Source organism: Vigna unguiculata, chromosome 4 (assembly GCF_004118075.2).
Source record: "Vigna unguiculata cultivar IT97K-499-35 chromosome 4, ASM411807v1, whole genome shotgun sequence".
NCBI classification, from domain to species: Eukaryota; Viridiplantae; Streptophyta; class Magnoliopsida; order Fabales; family Fabaceae; genus Vigna; species Vigna unguiculata.
Window position 1 is genome coordinate 6,477,952 of NC_040282.1, and position 21,040 is coordinate 6,498,991.

At 36.7% G+C, this 21,040-nt stretch overlaps 2 protein-coding genes and 1 long non-coding RNA gene across 3 annotated transcripts; 1 reads left to right on the plus strand and 2 right to left on the minus strand.

Annotated features, from left to right (window-relative positions):
• The first annotated feature begins 2,176 nt into the window (after positions 1 to 2,176).
• Positions 2,177 to 3,471, plus strand: LOC114180968. Its single transcript, XR_003603711.1, has 3 exons — positions 2,177 to 2,345; positions 3,142 to 3,208; positions 3,386 to 3,471. It is a non-coding gene; the product is annotated as an uncharacterized LOC114180968 (long non-coding RNA).
• Positions 3,472 to 9,676: 6,205 nt separating this feature from the next.
• LOC114182122 (receptor-like protein kinase FERONIA) lies at positions 9,677 to 12,113 on the minus strand. The gene has a single exon (XM_028068900.1). The coding sequence runs from the start codon at positions 11,819 to 11,821 to the stop codon at positions 9,839 to 9,841; it is 1,983 nt and encodes a 660-aa protein (XP_027924701.1). The 5' UTR covers positions 11,822 to 12,113; the 3' UTR covers positions 9,677 to 9,838.
• Positions 12,114 to 17,390: 5,277 nt separating this feature from the next.
• Positions 17,391 to 20,213, minus strand: LOC114182121 (receptor-like protein kinase FERONIA). Its single transcript, XM_028068899.1, has one exon. It carries the CDS (start codon positions 20,027 to 20,029, stop codon positions 17,567 to 17,569), a length of 2,463 nt encoding a protein of 820 aa, XP_027924700.1. The 5' UTR covers positions 20,030 to 20,213; the 3' UTR covers positions 17,391 to 17,566.
• Positions 20,214 to 21,040: the final 827 nt, after the last annotated feature.

Here is a 21,040-nt window from a genome sequence, read left to right on the forward strand (position 1 = left end):
AAAAGCCATAATTAGGTTATATGCATGAATTCCCTAATCAAACAATTCATGATTGTTTAGACTAGGGATGACAACGGGTCGGGTCGGGCACGGATAGTGCCTACCCGCAACCCGACCCGCCAAAAAAAAAATCCGCTTAAAAAATACCCGCGAATATTTTTAAAACTCACGGGTACCCGTGGATACCCGATACTCGCAAATATTTAAAAAATTATATATTTAAAAAAAATAATATAAAATTATAAAAATAAAATTTAAATTAAATTAAATTATAATTATAATTAAATTTGACATAATAAAATATACTGTTAATTTTAATTTTAGTTAAATTTAACTTAATAAAATATAAATTAAATTTTAATTTTAATTTTTTACAGGTAACAGGTATCCGCGGGTACGGATAGTATGATACCTGTACCCGACACGTTTATAAGCGGGTATTAAAATACCCGCTACCCGCGGATAATAAATACCCGCGGGTAGTAACTATCCACCGCGGATTTTATCCACAGATATCCGCGGGCGCGGATATTTTTGTCATCCCTAGTTTAGACTAACCTATGAGTAACAAAAACAACAAGTTGATCCCGAATTCCTCTAGCAACAAGCTTCTCCAATAGCACAAAACTAATCTCCCTGCAAATTTCAAAATAAACAAGTATATGAACTACAAAACAGAGAGGCGAGCCCGGATCTCTACTAGTTTTTTGGATATTGTTCTCTGTTGAGCATTAAAAATATATTGTGTTAGTACTTTAAATATTTTTTTAATATATTTTGCAACGTTAAAATTAGTGATAATCAGTGTATTATGAAGGTACAATAAAAGAACAATAAAAAAAAAAAAAAAACTCAGTAGAGAATCCAAATTCCCTCATAGTTGTAGTTGGTAAGTGAAAGGAAAGCAGTGGTATGGATGCAAGATAAATTGTCAACTGCAACCATATGTAAGGAGGAATTTAAGTATTTGATTATAGATCTATAAGTGTAAAGTCTTAGAGAATTTTAAGAGCTGTGATAGTGCTCATAATATTCTAACCAGAAACAAGAAAATATGAAACTAATAATGAAGAAAAAAAAAAAGATATAGAGCTAAAGAAACATTCTCACAACTGCTTCACTCAAATCACAGTAAATTGTTTAGATCTTCATCCACAAAATCAGTATCACCTGGTAACAGTTCATATAAGCACAACCGTTTTTATTTATTCTAAAAATTAAATTTTCTATATTATATTTTTATATAAATATAAATATACAATACTATCCTAATTTAAATAATTGACACTTACAAATTAAATTTTAATTATTAATTATAATAGAATAATATAACATATAAATATAATAATTATTTTAGATTATCTAATTAAAAATATTAATTAATCAATTAAATGCGTAAAAAATATTTATATATATATATATATATATATATATATATATATATATAAAATTGGAGCTACCCATATTTCCTTTACCCATGCATATGAAAAATGATTATATGTATAAAGAACCTTTGTTCACTCAATTGAAGTAACTTGCCATTATGTAAATTTAATATACTTGTTTTCGTTTATATAAATCAAAATTACTATTCAATGTCATAAAATTTATTCAAGGCATATTAGCATTTCTCATTTTATATTAGAAAAATGATATTTTATCAATTAAATTTTAACAATTTCATTTTACTAATTATCTTTTTAAGTGATTTTGAAATACAGATAAAATAAAAAATAAAAAATAGAAAATCATCTAAAAATGGCATATAAGAAAAAGTTATCTAGTTGTTAAAAATTTAATTTTCTTTTCATATTATTTGTTCATGGCCGAGAAGTAAGGAAGTTAATCTCTTCCATTTATGCAAATTCTAAGAAATCATAACATTTATGCTGGTTCGGTTGTTTAAATTGCACATAAGACTTCAATTACAATATCAGGTTGAACTAACTAACACTTGCTTCTTGTTCTGGTGTTTCAGTGGCCAGAGACTTTGAGGAGGAGCAAGGTCTACTTTGACAAGCTACATTAGGAGTTTCTCCTTACACTCTCAACCTTTCTCCTGTACTTCCAATTACGTTTTTCTCCCTCATAAATTTACGTGTCCTTAGTGGTTGAAAATAATGAAACCAAAATTTACTGCGTTACCGGTCCTTTAATCTGTGCTTCAGCCTGCACTCCAACTCTCCTCCCACGTTTCGTTCTCGTGATGACTGTACCGTTGCTGCAGTAACGGGGATAAGAAGAGGAGGAAGTGACACGAATGGACGATCGAGGCGGTTCCTTCGTAGCTGTGAGGAGGATTTCACAGGCTCTTGATCGAGGCAACGCGTGCCATTCAACTTCTGGTAGACTTTTCTCGTGGTTTTGTAATTTTCAACGTCTGATTCCTTGTTTTTTTTTTCGGTTTTTTGTTTTATTACTCTCGCTCACTCTCGCAATAGTCTTTGAATCGAGATTGAACTCAGGTTACCAGTGCTTTGTGAATGTAACCAAATACTCACCCATTACAAACCCTTTTCTTAGAATCTGTTAATCTGTTTTAAAATAGTTTTTCTGTTTTTATTCTGCTGTTACTTATTTTTCATTTTCTGTATACAAGGAACTTCGTTCCTCTAAAACTATAAGCTCTGTAACCATCTTTTTCATACACCAATAGAGATCTTTTTCTTACTTTATATCAAAATATAATACAAATTCTAAAAGAATCTAAAAAAAGTATTTACACAAATTGAATATCGGAGATAGAGTTATTGAAATGTAAAAAAACTTCTAAAATATCCGAGAAAAGTCTAGGATAGAAAGAAAAATCAAGAACATTCAACTATCTAGAAAACTCTAGAAGTATTTACACAAATTGAATACTAACAGTTTATGCTTTCGCTTTCTTTGGTCACCATTCTGCTATAACGATCTTCTGCCAGCACTTTGCTGTTTTCTTCCTCTTACGTTTCAGCTATGAGAATCATGCAGTCTAATATCTTTTGAGGTAGGTAATGTTGTGCAGCAAATGGACATTTCTACCAAATTAATTATAACTTTGTTAATGCTGAAAATGATTAATGTTTAATTATAACTTTGTTAATGCTGAAAATGATTAATGTTTTGTATTGATGGGATTGGTCATGTTTTCTTAAATTGCAGATAGAGTCTTTGCATCCCATGGACATGATCTCATTGTTGATTTTGAATTGGAGCTTAATTATGGAAGGTTTGTTATCCTTGCCCTTACTTGTCCACATGTGATGCATTGCATCTTTATCATCGATTGTGATTGCGGCTGCACATGTTTGTTTATGTAATTATTTTTCTAGAATCTATGCCATTTTGTTTTTTAGTTTTGTAGGCTTGCTAACTTTGTTTGAGAAATCATGGTTGATGGTTCTAGGATGATGGAGGTGATGAGTTCCTGGAACATGTTTATGAGCGATTGGATGCCTTAGACGCAGCAACTGCAGAAAAACGTGCTGCGGAAATCTTATATGGTCTTGGCATTGACAAGCAAATGCAGGCAAAAAAGTCGTGTGATTTTTCTGGTGGTTGGAGAATGAGATTTGCATTAACTCGAGCTCTATTTATGAACCCAACCATTCTTCTTTGACTGTTTTTCAGGGTGCACTTTTACTTCTTTTTTTTTTACCGTGAACAAAACTGGAAATAACTAAAGTAAGATTTGGAGATATAGGAGAAACCGTTGCGGGTAGAGGATTAGGGGGCTTCTCCCTCCACCCCCAATAATTTGTCCTGTACTCCAAAATACTTTTTAATTCCAATTTTATCCTTGCAGTAAAAAGTAAATATTAAACGGTAAATTTTTTTCTTTATACTTTCCAGTCCACCTCCTGCACCTACCCTAATCAAATGTAGGCTTTAGGATTGGAAGAAAGGACCACTAAAAATATTGACTTTACCGAATAATTTAGCATGTTATTATGGCTCATTCACTAGCTCAATGTCTTTTTGTAGTGTGATCAAACGTTCTTTTCTTTTGTTCGTGTAACATGTCAGAACTTTTTCTTCTTCCATATCTCAATTGTGATGGATCTTGCGAGAAAATTGGAGAGCTATTTGGTGTTTCATGAGAAAATATGAAACTCAAGAACAACATTGAGAATAAATTTCACTTCTTTCTTGATATGGCTTTTCCTTATGCCATTTTAACTACCCTTATCACCTTGATTTGTTTAACTAGGTGCTTCTGCTGATGATGCCAATAAGCCATAGCAATCCCTTTGTTTCCAGCTGAAACAAGGATAATAGTTCTTGGCCCATTTAGCTGAAATTCTTCAACTATTTCCGTTGAAGAGAATGCTCATAGCCTCTCTGCAGATAATACCAGAAAAATTATGATATCACTTTTACATGAAAAATATGCATACTTTTGTTCTGTACATCTCAAACAAGTGCAACTTAAATACAGAGAGCCATAGCAAAATTGACAGAGAAGCAAAAACTGGTGTCACTTTAGACCCAACAGGGTTCGTGGTGTTTCATGCTATGTGAAGACTGCTGAAGAAGATGTCATTGGCCTCAACGAGTTTTGGATCTTTGCATGCCAACCCGTTCACCAACACTGCCATAATATTCATCAAAAACCATGGTGAACATAAACTTCAAAGTAATATTATTACTATATACCTTTTTGTGGGTCTGCCACACAGAAATCTTGGAATGTACTGGTAGCAGCTGCTAGAATAACTGAAAGTGAAAGAGCCAAAACTGTCAGAAAAATATGAGGGAATAGCCATTTGAGAATAGCACAAAAGCACTATACTCGTCGAGCTCCACTTTGACGGCGAGGAGTGACTGCTGCTGCTCCGGGTAACCGCGACGCGAAGAAAGGAGGGGGAGGCGAGCAGCGTTGCCACGACGTGAAGAAAGGAGGGGCAGAAGCTAACACCACTAAGAGTGATAAGTGGCGGTGAAGGAATTGTACCTACCCAAGGGCTCAACCTCAGTTTCACAAAATTGAGAAATGGATCTCAAGATCCGTTTTAGCTTCTTTTTTTTTCGTTTTTTCTTTAAACGGATTTTGCAAATCCTTTTCACAAAAACCAAAAACGAATTTCAATTTCCGTTTTGTTGTTTTTTTTATTGTTTTTAATAAGTGTGTGTTTTCACTGAAACGGATGTTGAAATCCGTTTCAGAGAAGTGTGAAACGGATCTTGAAATCCGTTTCATTAAATTTTCAAAAATATTTAGTGAAACGGACGTCGAAATCCGTTTCACACTTCTTTGAAACGGATTTGGACATCCGTTTGGTAAAAAAAGCCATATAAAACAGAAACGAAACGGATTTCAACATCCGTTTCAGTGAAAAACCCAAAAAATGACTAAATCTGTTTCGCATTTTATTGAACATCAATCATCATCACAAAATGAAATATAACTCCATGCAACAGAGAAAGATTCCAAAAGACCATTAATAAAAAACGAATACTAACCTGGAACGTGCAAAGAACGAGGAAAGCTTTAAAAGATTTGAACCACGTGTGGATGACCTTGGAGAGTTTGGAGCACCTAAAGCAGGACCCAGTTCACACAGAATGAAACCAGGGACCACTACCACTGCAAAAGAACTTTCAAATGAAAATGAAAGAGAGAAAGCTGGGACCACTGCTCTGAGAATAATAATGAGACCGGAGGAAGGAGAAGAAAGAACACGGAGGAAGAAGAAAGAGAACGAGAAGGAAAAATACATGAATTGGAGGTGCAACACCTCGTAAATACCAATTAATCACAGTAAATTTTGTTTAATTATCTCAACCACCGAGACATGTAAAAAATTAATTAGGGATACTGAAGAATCTTTGGGGTGCAGAGAGAAGCCCCTACATTAGTCTTAATCCTCCTTATGCAAGACCTATTTACGTTTTTTGTAAATTAGTAACATTTTTTTAATGAGATATTAATTTTGCCTCAGTTGTTTGTAAGTTTACTGTATGGAATGAAATAAAGATTGGAAGTTTCTCCTAGTATATATTTATATAATTTGCATTGTAAAATCAAACATCATATTGACTCAATAAATTTATTTCTCAACATGATCCGGTGCACGCATTATGCATTTTGCTCTGTTGGAATCATATGTTATTATCACTATACACAAATCAGTTAAAATCCTTAGCCACCTTTTTTTTATATATGTGTAGAAAATTAGTTATATGCAAATTATATGCAAGGTTATAATACATAATTATCAAAAATCTAAAATCCTTTTATATATATATTTATTTTAGAATCTATATATTATTAAAAAATACAAAAGAAACAAAAAGAAACTCTTAATGAAAAATATTTAAAGTTGAGTTTAGACATAATATAGATTTCTGACAACATCCGGGTTTCAAACTCGGAGCAGTATCAAAAATTTCAAGAGAGCTTCTCCCTGCACCTCCAATAAACTCTCCTGTACCCCCAAAACCTTCTTTATTTCCAACGTTGCCCCTGGTTAAAAAAAAAGTTACTGTGTCTGTTTTCTCAATTTACTGCGTACCCCCCAAATACCCCTGCACCCCTCACACCCCTCACCACACTGCACCCCCAAAACCCCTCTACCCGCACCCCAATAAAAAAAAGCAGATTCTCTCCCTCTCCCTCTGCACGCTGCACACACTGCACACACTCTTGAGAATCTTTGACCTACCTCCCCACCCCCACAAAGCTTCCTTCTCCCCTTCTCCCCCACTGCACCCCACAAAGCATCCTTCTCCCCCACTCCCCTTCTCCCCCACTGCACCCCACAAAGCATCCTTCTCCCCCACTGCACTGATTCATTCTCCCTCTTCTCCAACAAATCATTGTCGCCGCCACGCCATCCTTTTCTCCTTTTCTCCTCCACACACCATTCTTCTCCCCACCGTCGGCAACCACCTTTGATCCTTTCCCGCGGCTTCTCATTTGCAGGTAAGTCATACTCGTTTTTTGTTTTTTAAAATTATACAGTGTATATTTTTATTTGAATGCATGTGTATATTTTTATTTGAATTGATTTTATATGTAGGTTTTTACATGTTGTTAAATCTGGAACGGTGGGTTGGGTTGATTAGTGGTGTGCATTAGAGAGGAAGGGTGTGGTGTTTTTATTTTTTTTAAGGAAACAAATTGCGGAATCCGTTTCCCCATTTTTCAATTTTTTTTTCAAAACGGATTCTGGAATCTGTTTTTATTTAATTTTTTTTTTGGAAATGGATTGTGTAATCCGTTTCCTTTTTTTTTTTTACAAAACGGATTTTGGAATCCGTTTCGTTATTTTTTTTTTAAACGGATTGTGTAATCCGTTTCAATTTTTTTTTTTAAAAAAACGGATTTTGGAATCCGTTTGACGTTTATTTTTTTTTTTTGAAACGGATTGTGTAATCCGTTTCAATTTTTTTTTTAAAAAACGGATTTTGGAATCCGTTTGACGTTTATTTTTTTTTTTGAAACGGATTGTGTAATCCGTTTCAATTTTTTTTTTTTTTTAAAAAATGGATTTTGGAATCCGTTTCACGTTTATTTTATTTTTTTTCAAAATCCGTTTCTGTTTGTTTTTTTTATGCGTTTAATGTTTTTTATATAAAAATTCGTTTGATAAAAATTCACCAATAACACAATATACACACCAACACACAAAATCAAATTATGAAACGGAATACCATGAAACGGAATAGTTATTCCGTTTCACATCTTTAACACACGGATTATGTAATCCGTTTTAGAAAAACAAAATTTTGGTTTCTATTTCATGTTCAAGTGTGTGGACTTCAAGTGTATGATGTGTTGGACAAAACATCCATACAAATAAGGAGCGGAAATTTTAACCAAATAAGTTATTCAATTCTGATACATATGCAATGATACAAAATCATAATTTATACGAAACGGAATACAGAATCCATTTCATACAGTATGAAACGGATTCTGTATTCCGTTTCATAAAATAATTTAATTTTTTTATGAAACGGAATACAAAATCCGTTTCATACAGTTTGAAACGGATTTTGTATTCCGTTTCATAAAAAAAGGTTTAGGTAAATATCTAATGCGTTCCCCGACTGGAGAAGTTATTTTTGGCGGAGAAACTATGCGTTTTTGGGATTTGCGTGCTCCTTGGTTAGAACCTCTAAGGGGTCCTAATGGTTTAGACTTGAGTAGACTGAAAAAAGATATACAGCCTTGGCAAGAACGTCGTTCTGCGGAATATATGACTCATGCTCCTTTAGGTTCATTAAATTCCGTGGGTGGCGTAGCTACAGAGATTAATGCAGTCAATTATGTTTCTCCTAGAAGTTGGTTAGCTACTTCTCATTTTGTTTTAGGATTCTTTCTATTTGTAGGCCATTTATGGCACGCGGGAAGAGCTCGCGCAGCTGCCGTAGGATTTGAAAAAGGAATTGATCGCGATTTTGAACCTGTTCTTTCCATGACTCCTCTTAATTGAGACGTGAGATCCAATGAAGTAGAAATCCCTTTTTTTTACTATAAATATTTGGTTGAGTAGAGCGAGTCGTAAAGAAGAATTTATTTTCCTATTTTCTTAGTTTCTATCGAACGGATTTTGTATTCCGTTTCATAAAAAAATTAAATTATTTTATGAAACGGAATACAGAATCCGTTTCATACTGTATGAAATGGATTCTGTATTCCGTTTCATAAAAAAAAAATTTTATGAAACGGAATACAGAATCCGTTAAATTTTTTTATGAAACGGAATACAGAATCCGTTTCATACAGTATGAAACGGATTCTGTATTCCGTTTCCCATACATTTTCAATTCCAAACAATCCTTCAAACAAACAATCCTTCAAACAAATTCAATTTACAAAGTATGAAGGCTAACCTAACGGAAATACCACTTGGAGGAGCTAATGTAGTTACTTAGAAGAACTTCCTTCAAAGAATCAACCTTCAATCACAATAATAATCACAATAATGCACTCAGTGTGTGACAGAATGAACAAAACAATAATCAAATGCATGAATAAACAAACGAGGATACAAACCTCTTTCAGGGACCACCAACGAACGAAGACACGAGGGACCACTGCAGAGAATGAAGGGCTGAAGCACTGCAAAGGGCTGAAGCATGAGAGGGACCACTGCACAGAATGAAGGTCTGAAGAAGCACGAATGAAGGGATGAAGTACGTATACTAACGTTTTGGGGATGCAGCGAGGTTGACGCAGTAAATGAAATTTACTGCGTCCGTACCACTTTCAACCATTCTCAACCATTCTCACAGAATATTAAATAAGGGCAGAAATATAAATTTTGGGATATAGGAGATTTATTGGAAGTGCAGGGAGAAGGCCCCAATTTCAAACCCTGGGTAGTACCAGAATTTTGTAAATCGCCAGTCAGTTGCGATATTTTAGGAATTACTAAAAATTTTAGATAATCTATTAACTATTAACGACGCTATTCTTTTAAGAAAATAACAAACCGTGAAAAATATCCGAAACTAAAAGCCATAAACACCAAGTATAATCATAGCTAAAAATAATTATTTTTATAATGCGAGATATTTATAATATTGCAAATTCAATTTACAATACATCTTATCAAGCATTTATATGTTGTATTATTAAATATGTGGATAAGTATACAACACTTAATCCAATTTGTTTTCTTTTAAATACGACATGTTTAAACTATGAACATAGAGACAAAAATGCTCAAGTCTAACTTTAGTACGCAGGTCCTTTTAAAGAAATGATAAGTTTTTTTACTACTTTCATATAATACAAGTTAATTTAAATTACAAATTATTTTTAAGGTGGTAAAAAAAAGTGTTCTCTCAACCTATCATTTCTCTGGTTTTTATTGTCCTTCTGGTGAGGTGCGTTAATTTGATTGGGTCAACGCGGCTTTGGATCAATAATTTCGGAGAAAGGAGTCCAAGACGACACCGTATCATTACTATAGCTATTGTCTTCACTGGTCGAAGTCGTAGTAGTCACGTTCAAGTCAGTAGTAGAAAAGCTATCCTCACTAATTTTCTCTCCTTTTTCAATTGCCGGTTGCTCTGCACTTTCTTGTAGCCGGAGCGTAAACTCCAGCATTGCAACCACATCCTTCATGCGCGGCCTCTGCGTTCCATCTTCCAACAAACAATTCATCCCAATCTCACAAAACTTCTTCAGGCACTCAGGCGCAATCTTTGTCTTTATCGTGGGATCCACAATCTCTGCTATGCTCCCATTTCGATCACAATGTTTCACCCAATTAGAAAGCGACACCTGTTGCGTCTCCGCACTGTGAATCAAAGCTGGACGACCACACAGTATCTCAAAGAGCACAACCCCGAACGAGAAAACATCAGACTTTTCCGTTAAGCGAAATCGTTTGTAATACTCGGGATCTATGTAGCCAAAGCTTCCCTTCACATGGGTACTCACGTGGGACTTGTCTGTGTCTGTAGGCCCAATTCTTGAAAGACCAAAGTCTGAAACCTTCGCCATCCACTTATCATCTAACAAGATGTTCGTCGTTTTGACATCGCGGTGGATGATCGTGTGCTTCCCGCCTGTGTGGAGATAGTGCAGCCCACGCGCGGCGCCGATGCATATCTGCAAGCGCTGCTTCCACGAGAGAGGGGGGTTATCGGTGTTGTAGAGATGATCGCGTAGGGTGCCACGCGCCATGAAATCGTAGACCAGTATCATCTCGTTCATCTCGTTGCAGTATCCGATTAGGGAAACTAGATGAAGATGGCGGAGCTGCGATAACATCTCGATCTCGTTCAAGAACTCGTGCACACCCTGCTGAGAACCCGGTTTCAGGCGCTTGATTGCGACCGGGGTGAAACCGTCGTCGATGTAACCCTTGTACACGTGACCGAATCCCCCGACGCCAACGATGAAGACATCGTCGAAGTTATTGGTGGCAGCTTCGATCTCATCCAGGGAGAAGTGGCGGCAGAGATCGGACGGTAGGAAAACCTTCTGTGTGGCTGTGATCGACTTGGATTTGTAATCCTTGGAATTCCTTTCGGTGACTCTCTTGCATCTCAAGACAACAACCAAAATCACAAGGGAGATAAAAACGACCCCGATTCCAACCCCTACGACGACATCAATTATCGTCGTTCTGCTTTCTCTGCCGGGCTTTCCGGGGATGCTGTTCTCTGGAGTCTGGACCGGGTCCGGGTTGGGTCCGGCGAGGTTGTTTGTATTGATTTTGAAGATCTCGAGACCGTTCAGGAAGGCGTCTGCGTATTTCGAATCGACACTGCTTCCGTAAGGGTGCATTTGAAGCGAGAGATTAAACTTTTTCTGAGTCCCATTGTTGGGAATCAAAACTGCGTAGTTTCTGAGCACAGCTAGACCTTTTTGTTTCTGACTCCATTTCATTACATCTGCACGGTCGTCAGCCAACATGCTTGCTATGTAAATGTGGAACTGCCTGTTACCGATGTCATTAATATTGGGATCAAGCTCGCAGAAGTGGAGCCTGAGAACGTAAGTGAAGCCAGCATCAACGGGGAACTCCCAAGTGAGGTTGCTCATTTTGTTCAGAGTGGCGTTTCTGCCCATGCTACGCGCTGTTCTGAACAGTTCCTTTGGTGCCAAGTAATCGGGATTCACTGTTATGTTCATTTTCCCATCCAAGTCAGCTGGTAGATCATCATTCCTTGGATTGTGTTTGATAAAATAGCCTTGTTCGTCAGCCCAACCCCTGAACAAACCGGTGTCGTTTTGTGGTGGGATTTCTTGTCCTCCGGCTTTAATACGATACACTGTTTCCATGGCAGTGCTGCTTTGGACGCTGAATTGCGTACCATGTCCCACGAGCGTGAATCCTACATCATCTAGTGGCGTGTAATATAAATCGGTTGGCATGGAAAGCACCTCGATTCCATTGATGAAAGCGTAGGAGTTTGGATGGGAGGGAGTGAAGGTAAGGATAAGACTCTCGCCGTCTTTGACGTTGACCACATATTCTTTGAAGATATTGTCGGTGGCTTGAGCGTCGGCGTTAAGGGAGGCGTTGAAAGCTTGAAGAAGAGTGAATTGGTTGGATTGAACGGTGAAAGATGCGTGGGTGCGTGGAAAGGAAGGGTAATCGGCAGGGTAGAAGAAGAGGCGAAGGAATTTGGCGCCTGCGGAGACTGGAAAGGAGTAATTGAATTGGGAACGGGACAAGCGTGCAGTGGAGAAAGGGATTTGATTGGTGGAAGAAGACTGTGTAGTTGCCTTGCCTGAAACGGTGGAGACTTGGGGAGAGATGTATTTTGTGTCTGCGTCGCCGGTCCACGTTCTTTGACCGTCGGAGAACTTCCCGGTGGAACCGCAATTGATAGTGAAAATTTCCTCCGGGGTATAAGCATGGAGGTAGGTGAATAAGTGTTGAAGGAAGAAGAGTAGTGTGAAGGAGGAGGTGAAAGTGAAGAACGTCATGGTTTGCGGTTAACAAGGGAGTGGAGTTATGAGATGGCTTAGTACTGTAGTACTATAGAATGATTGGTGCTGTAATTGGGAAGCAGAGGAAGAAAGGATCATAAATTGTTTGTTAGTGATAGACTTGAACCAGTCAAAGCACAATATATGTGGAGTTGAAAGAATTACATATTTCTAACAAAAATGATTTTATCGACAAAATTGTCAAAATTACTGAATATAATAATTTTTTATTTTTTATATGAAGGTTACAAACATAAAATAATAAAATTTTAAGATTTTTTTTTATCAAAAACAGTTATTTATTAAAGTTTATAAAAAAAAAAAACTTTGTCATATCATTTTCCTATTTCTAATTTCTACAGAATATTCTACTACTGACTTGTAAAATATGAGATTATATTACCTCCTTATATCTTTAAAATAAAACCAAATTGTATTTCCAAGCAAAACATATGATGTTATCATGCTAATGGTTAAAAATTCTTGACCCATGAAATAAAGTACACATTTATCTACTTTTGAAAATGAATATTAAGGATTAACAATATCAATTTGAAATTTAGGAAGAATACAGTTTGAAAATTGATAGAAACTACAGTTAAAATTTACGAATATTATGAGAACTACAATAGTATTTTCAAATTTTTAATAGCAAAAAAAAAAAGTTATAAACGCTGGTGTAGAATTTTATGGGAATTTTTCTGTGAATTTTTTATTAAAAATTGGGAAAATCAGTGAATGTTTTTGTGAATTTTAATCTACAGATAATTTGTCCATTATCCATGGATAATAAATTTGACAGAACTTTCAAATTTGCAATAAATCTCCTGTATAAATTATCTGTCAAAGAATTTTGTAAAAATATTTCCTATAAAATATTCTGTTCAAAATGTACAATATCATTTTTTTTCAAAATTTTAGATATGCAGGTAAGTTTTCAACAAATCTTAAACCCATAAGTAAATTTTTTGTAAATTTTAAAGTTAAATTCATAATTTGTAGATGTACCGTCCAGAGAATGGCTGACCCCAACATGTTCATTTGTATTCCGACTCGATAAATATTTATCATAAAATAACGAGTTTCAGTCACAGGCCTAGGTGACAAGCATTTGGGCCGAGGTGGCCGAAGTGACAAGCAAATATCCCTGGATTTTAGGAATAACCACCCCCATGCGAGATTTCAGGAGAGTATAGTGGAAAAGTGGGTAGGTTGGTTGGCTAAAGATCTGGCAGTAAGATAGCAGTTTTAAGACTCAAAGACCCTATATATACATGAAGGACGGGTGAAAGGGAGGAGAGATTCTTGGACGGCAGAGTTGATTCTCAGTTCTGGTTCGGTCCTTAATTCAGACCGGATCAGTAGATAATTTGATGCTAATTTAGTATGCAAAACAGTCGCCAAGAAAATTGTGCAAATTAAAAAAATTAACAAATAAATTATATTTGACAATTTATCTATACAAATTTAATTAATTAAAAAGTATTAATAAATTTACATTTATTTAAAAAATAAGTTTTTAAACTACAAATTCTTTTTAAAAAAATTTTATAACGACCAAAAATGGATGAAAATCTATCCATAGGGTCCGTATATTTTATGATTAAAGTTGTAAATTTGGTCCACCCACTAGAATTCGGTCTTGACTTTCGGACAAAAAAATTCACAAGAACAAAAAGTCTCTAATTAAAAAAAGGTGATAAGGTTAAAAAGTTTTGTAAGTCAGATCATATCCCATGAGCTTCTTTTTTAAACATGAAAATATATTATATTTTTTATATATATTATTAAACTTTCGGTTTAAGTCGCATGTCTAGACTATAGACCTTAGACCATCTATATAGTCAATCGGCCCAATCCGACAAATATCGGTCATCGGATTGGCCTATCTTGGCTGCCAGCCAGTATTAGTCAACGCTCGGGCCTGTCGATCTCTTTAGAAGACCCGTCTTTACCACCGACCGTGGCCGATCCAACTATGTCGTCTGCCCGGGACAACAAGTCTTGATCATAAGCTAGGACTAGGCCATCTTGGTTGTCGGCCCGACCCAAATTGTCTTAGTCATCGGCCTAGGCCGACCCGTAATGGTCGTGGGCTCGTCTTAACCGTTAGTCCAAACTGTTTCAATCATTAGTTTGAGACAGGCTTTAGCCCGTCTCGATCATCGGCATGGGTTGACCCGTATCTACTTGTCTCATCTGTCGGGTTCGATCAACCCGTCTCATCCATCAGCCCTAGTTGGCCTATGTTAGTTGTCGTCATTGATCAGCCTATCTCAATCGTGGGTCTAGGTTGACCTGTCTCGTCCATCGATCTTGGTTGGCCCATTTTTTCATCACCCCGATCGAGACAACCCATTTTAGCGTTCATCCTAGGGCAGCCCGTCTTGGTCCTTTCTTTGGCCTGGTCCGATCATCTAGTCTCAACCTTCGATCCAGGTTGGCCCGAAAAGGCTTAACCCTATCTTTGTCTCAAGCTCAAATATTATTTTTAAGAATTAGTTAAAGTATTTTAGTGGACCAAACCCATCTTGGCCCTGGGCGTAACCCACTTTATAGGAGGCTTTGGGGACTAAGACTTTTTTCAGACCCCTTATTTGGGGGCCCCCTCAAAGGGGAGCTTAACAAGGAGTGGACTACAGTAAATAAATATCATAATTTTACCTTCCTAGACCAAGGACGTCGTTAGTTTACCAAGGTATGTGAAAAAACTATCATACAAGGATGTCTCCTTAGGATCGACACCTCCCCTCGTGTAGTGGTTGGAGCGGAGAAGAACGGTGCAGTGTTCAGAAAATTACTTCGTGGCACAATGGCGAAAGGGCGAAGACCCAACGGTTGATGCTTATGGCCACGGCGAATGAGGGTTTCGACGCCCAAAAACGAGCTCCAGACAGACATCGTAAATGTTGCTATGGAAGGGGATTCATGTTGACGATGACAGGTCTCGAAAGCAGTGGAATAAGGATGGCTAGGACAGATTGGATGGTGTTGGGGAAAGCTTATGGTCCACATGCTTATGATCAGTTTGCATTTTGGAGTGGCAATTTGGGGTTCGCTGGCGCGTTTTGTGGCGGCGTGGGGAGGTGATGCAAATCTGCTTTCATGGTTGACGATGTTGCAGCATTCCCTGGTGATGGGTTTGGGTGGAACGTCCTCTTGAGCGTGATTGGTGTGATTTTCCACCTCTAGATCAAGGTTTCTCACCATCGTGTGGTCACTTTGTTTATTGACAGGCCTAGGAATTTGTTTTACCGAGAGCTCATGGTCGACACTAATTGTTCCGGCAAAAAATTGAATATCTTTTATCTATCGAAAACAAAATTTTAAGAATTTTTTTGACTTAACTTGAACTAAGAGCACACTAAGGCCAGAAAAAATAGTTTCCCCAGGCCTTGAGGGTTAATCTCTTATTTATAGGCTAAACAGTAACAAATATCATAACCGACTAACTAAAATATCTCATATAAAACATATCTTAATAAAATATCAACTAAGCCCAAACTCCTAAGCCCATAGACTTTCATGAATCGGGTCGGGCCTTGGACGACCATCATGGTACACTTATTATTTTATTTTATTTAAACTAGTAATATTCGGCCAGGATGTTACATATCATTCTCTTGAAATATCAGCGGATGATGACGTTGTAGAAATCATTAATTGTAAGCGGTGGAAATACTTAGTCTTCTACAACCAACTCCCTTATCCTCTTCCACAATCCCAAACCCTATCCCACATTCACCAGCAAAGTTATATATAAAGGACTTTATAGACAGGCAAGAATCACAGATAGCCTATATGGTTTGGGCTATACTTTAGATCAAACGCTAGTGTTACCATGTTAATCCCCACAATTTCACCTTCAATGAGCTTTTACAAAAAATAACCCAGAGAATACATTATGGGGACCGTTTCGTAGTAACTCATATTGACTACCTTCGTCCCATCAAGGTAGGGTAGTTAACAACAAACTTATTTGTGAAACGTTTGAAATCAAAACAGATGATAATATTACATAAATAATCAAGCGATGGAAAGAAGTTCAACATATGAACTCATCTATGGAACATCTTGACACTTGACAATATATTGAATTGTTCATCAAGATAAGTTATACACGTCCACCTCATGTATATGAAATAAGACAATATTTGAATCTTTGATTAAATACAGATCCATGAATACAAAATTTAAATATCCATTTTGGTTATAGACAATTCATTTTATTTTTAATTATGTACGTAATATGACTTTCATTCAAAAAAAATATATTTCCTATTCATGTATACTTTATAAATTTCAATTCTACATATTCTATACATTCTATAATTATTAAATATAATGCAAAAAAGTAAACCACAAACAAACAAATTAATACAAACTATATTTAGTTTTTCATATATTACTTAAAAATATTCACTTGTACACTTTTCAATTCTTAATTTTTATTTTCATGTTCTATTATATAATTAATCAAACTAAAATTCATTAATCATTAATTATACAATAGGATATGAGAATAAAAATTAAAAAAATATATAAGTCAATATTTTAAAATAATATATTATTTTAGAATCTATTATTTATTAGTATTTTCAAAACACAATTTTTAACTGTAATTTCAAGTTATAAAAAAAGTAATTTATATCAAAATATTGATAAACATTATTCGATATTTAATTATTTCCAAAAAAATCTATATTAACTTTAACTTGTTATAAAAGAATCAAATTAGAGAAATAAATCAATTGTTTATTTCTTTATTTTCAAAATACAAATTTTGATAATCTATACATCCAAAAATGTTTTAAAATAAATCAATTTTAAAAACCCAACTCAGAATTCAGTTTTCAGGCAAAAAAAATAAAATTAGAAATGCACGGAAACCGAATTCTGCCCTTAAAAAAAACTGTACAAAATTTGTAAATATAAACTTCAGTACGCTATGGTATTATTTTTCGAAAAGTATCCTAAAGTGCAAAACAAAAAAAAAAGTCTGTAATAGTAATATTAGGAAGAATGTACGGAGTATTATTGAGTGGAAGGCATTAGACTATTTAATAGCCCATACACAGCTAAGAAAAACAAGAAAAAAAAAAAAAGCCTATAATTAAGGAGTAGACTTATACCCTAATAAAATGTGATTTGATTGGTCCACCCCCTGACAATTATTGGGTTACTTCAACGAGGCTTCGTGTCGACGATCTCAGAAAAAAGCTCCAACATAAACTTATCGTTGTCCTTGTAACTATTGCGGTGCTCTCCGGCATCAAACACACGGTCAATATCTTCCTCTGTTTCGTATTCGTCGGCACTCTCTTGCAGTTTCAGTACAGACTCCAGCATCAAAACGACATCGTTCATGGAAGGCCTCTGCATCCCCTCTTGTGACAAACAACACACCCCAATCTCACAGAATTTGGTTAAACAATCGGGAGCGATCTTCCCCTTTAATATGGGATCCACAATCTCCGCCACTATCCCATTTTGGCAGCAATATCTGGCCCAATTAGCTAGTGACACCTGTTCGGTTTCTTCGCTATGGATCAGAGGAGAACGGGCACAGAGTACCTCAAATAACACCACCCCAAAAGAGTACACGTCAGATTTTTCCGTCAACCGCTGCCGAATGTAATACTCCGGATCCAAATACCCAAAGCTGCCTTTCACGGCGGTGCTCACGTGGGCCTTCGACATTTCATTCGGCCCCATTTTGGATAGCCCAAAATCTGAAACCTTCGCCACCCACTTCTCATCCAACAAGATGTTCGTTGTTTTCACGTCACGGTGGATAATCATGTGCTTGGCGCCACTGTGAAGATAGCTTAGCCCGCGCGCGGCGCCAATGCAAATCTTCAAGCGCTGCTTCCACGACAGACAGGGATTATCTGTGCCGTAGAGATGTTCGCGGAGGTTTCCACGTCCCATGAACTCGTAAACGAGGATCATCTCTTTGTTGTCGCAGCAGTATCCGATGAGAGAGACGAGATGGCGGTGTCGGAGCTGCGAGAGCATCTGGATCTCGTTCACGAACTCGCTAGCCCCCTGCTGGGAACCCTGTCTAAGGCGCTTGATAGCCACGGGGACTGAGTTGTCGTCGATGTAGCCCTTGTACACGTGTCCAAATCCTCCGTCGCCGACGATGAAGGCGTTGTCGAAGTTTTTGGTGGCGGCTTTGATCTCGACGAAGGAAAACCGACGGCATTGATCAGATGGCAGAGAAAAATTGTGGTATTTGGTTGACTTGGTCATTGGGAACAACAGTGCACTCCACTTAAAATTGGTCGACAAGAGGACAAAGGAAACGACAAGCGATATGAAAACGACACCGGATACTGTCCCCGCCGTGATACCAATTATCCGCCCTCTGTTTCTTCTATTTCCCTTTTCCTGTGGAGTCTCAATCGGGTTAGGTCCGGCGAGGTTGTTAGACCTAGGGTCGCTGATTTTAAAAATCTCGAGACCGTTCAAAAAGGCGGAGCTGTATTTCGTCTCATCACCGTAAGGATGCATTTGGAGGGAGAGATTAACCTTTTTCTGATAATCATTCTTGGAAATGAAAACGGCGTAGTCTTTATACACACCGAAACCTTTCCGTTTCTCGCTCCACATCATAACATCTGCGCGTCTCTCCGCTAACTGGCTTGCTATGTAAATGAAGAAGACCCTGTCACCCACCTCCTTAATATCGGGCTCAAACTCGCAGAAGTGGAGTCTGAGGAGGTAAGTGAAGCCAGAATCAACGGGAAACTCCCATGTGAGGTTGCTGATTTGGTTCAGAGTGGCGTTTGTGCCCATGCTACGCGATGTTCTGTACAGTGCCTCCGGTGCCACGTAGTCAGGACTCACTGTTATGTTCATCTTAGTATCCGCCACTGCTGATAGACCAGGATTTTGTTTAACGAAATAAGTTTCGTCGTCACCGGCCCATTTTCTGAACAAACCGGTGTCGTTTTGTGGTGATATTTCTTGTCCTCCCACTTCGATTCTGTACTCGGTCTGCATAGCAAAGCCGGTTGCAAGGACGTAGGGCGTGGTATTTCCCACGTTGGTGAAGCCCGTGTCATTTGCTGAGGTGTAATATAAATTGTTTGGCATGGAGAGTACCTCGATTCCGTTGATGAAAGCGTAGGAGTTTGACTGCGAGGGAGTGAAGATGAGGATAAGACTCTGACCCTCCTCCACGAAGACTATGTATTCTTTGAAGATGACTTCCTTGTTCTCAGCGTCGGCGTTGAGAGAGGCGTTGAAATCTTGGAGGAGGATGAATTGGTTTGAGTGAACAGAGAAGGATGCGTGAGTGCGTGGAAAGGAAGGGTAAGAAGCGGGGAAGAAGAAGAGGCGAAGGAATTTTGGGCCTCCGGTGGAGAAAGAGAATGAGTAACTGAATTGGGAATGAGAAAGGCGAGCTGTGGCGTAGGGGACCTGGTTGGTCGAAGGAGATTGCGTTGTTGTGGCTTTGGCTGAAACGGTGGCGTCTTCGTTTGTTAAGAGCACTGAACCTGTGTCCCCGGTCCATGTCCTTTGGCCATCGTAGGATGTTCCGGAGGAACCGCAACTGATGGTGAAATTGTCCACTGGGGTGTACGCTTGGAGGTGTGAGAATAAGTGGAGAAGGAAGAAGATGACTGCTTTGAACCTCATGGTTTGCGGTGAGAGTGACAGAACCCAGACTTATTATCATCCTTGATAAGTTGCAGTTGCTTGGAAGCTCGCCTGAAAGAAAGTTCACAGTCAAAGATGACTACTCTACTGCTACCTAGCACAGGTTGTAAAGAAAAATTATAATCATATATCTTTCAATTTTTTACATTTTTTAATATTTAATAAAAAAAATCTTCATTTGTCGCAATTTATGTATATTTTAAAATAAAAATATTTTTTAATGTTCATAATTGTAAAATAAAAAATATCAAATTAGTGTACCATCCATAACAAAAATATTAGATCTTACATACCGTCATAATTAAAATTAATGTTTTATTGTTTGTTATACGGTACATGTATATAAAATTATATTCTTCTACAAATTGATACAAAAAGGTCATTTGAAAAGCCAACAGATGTCTCTCTGGTCAAAAAATTAATTTAACATAAGTCAAACAAATACTACACTTGTTATTTTATATTTTTTTATGTAATATTTATCAAAGATATATTTACGATATATATATATATATATATATATATATAATATATATATATATATATATATATATATATATATATATATAAAAAGTACTAATGAAAATTTAGTGTATACATTAAATTTATTTGTTGTATTATCTCAATAACCTGTAATAACTTATTTTATTAATTATATAATTCAACCATTACAAACTACTTGTTTCATTCTAGGATAGGAAGTCGCTTCTATATTTAAGTTTTTAAATACGTAGTAGTATATAAAAAATATTGGCTATATTGAAATTTATTATGATTTTTTTCTTTTTATGAAATTAATGTAAGATGTCTTTATAATATTTTTTGCAAGAAAAAAAAATCCTTATCTCAACAATACTTTGTTTGGAGGTAGTTACTCTTCAATTTTCTTGTTGTGTTTATTTAACCTTTGTTGAGTGTACTGCATCTAGGCGGCCTAACACAACTATACGGTCAGACCCGCCTACATAAAGCCCCGCAAGCATTCAAGCA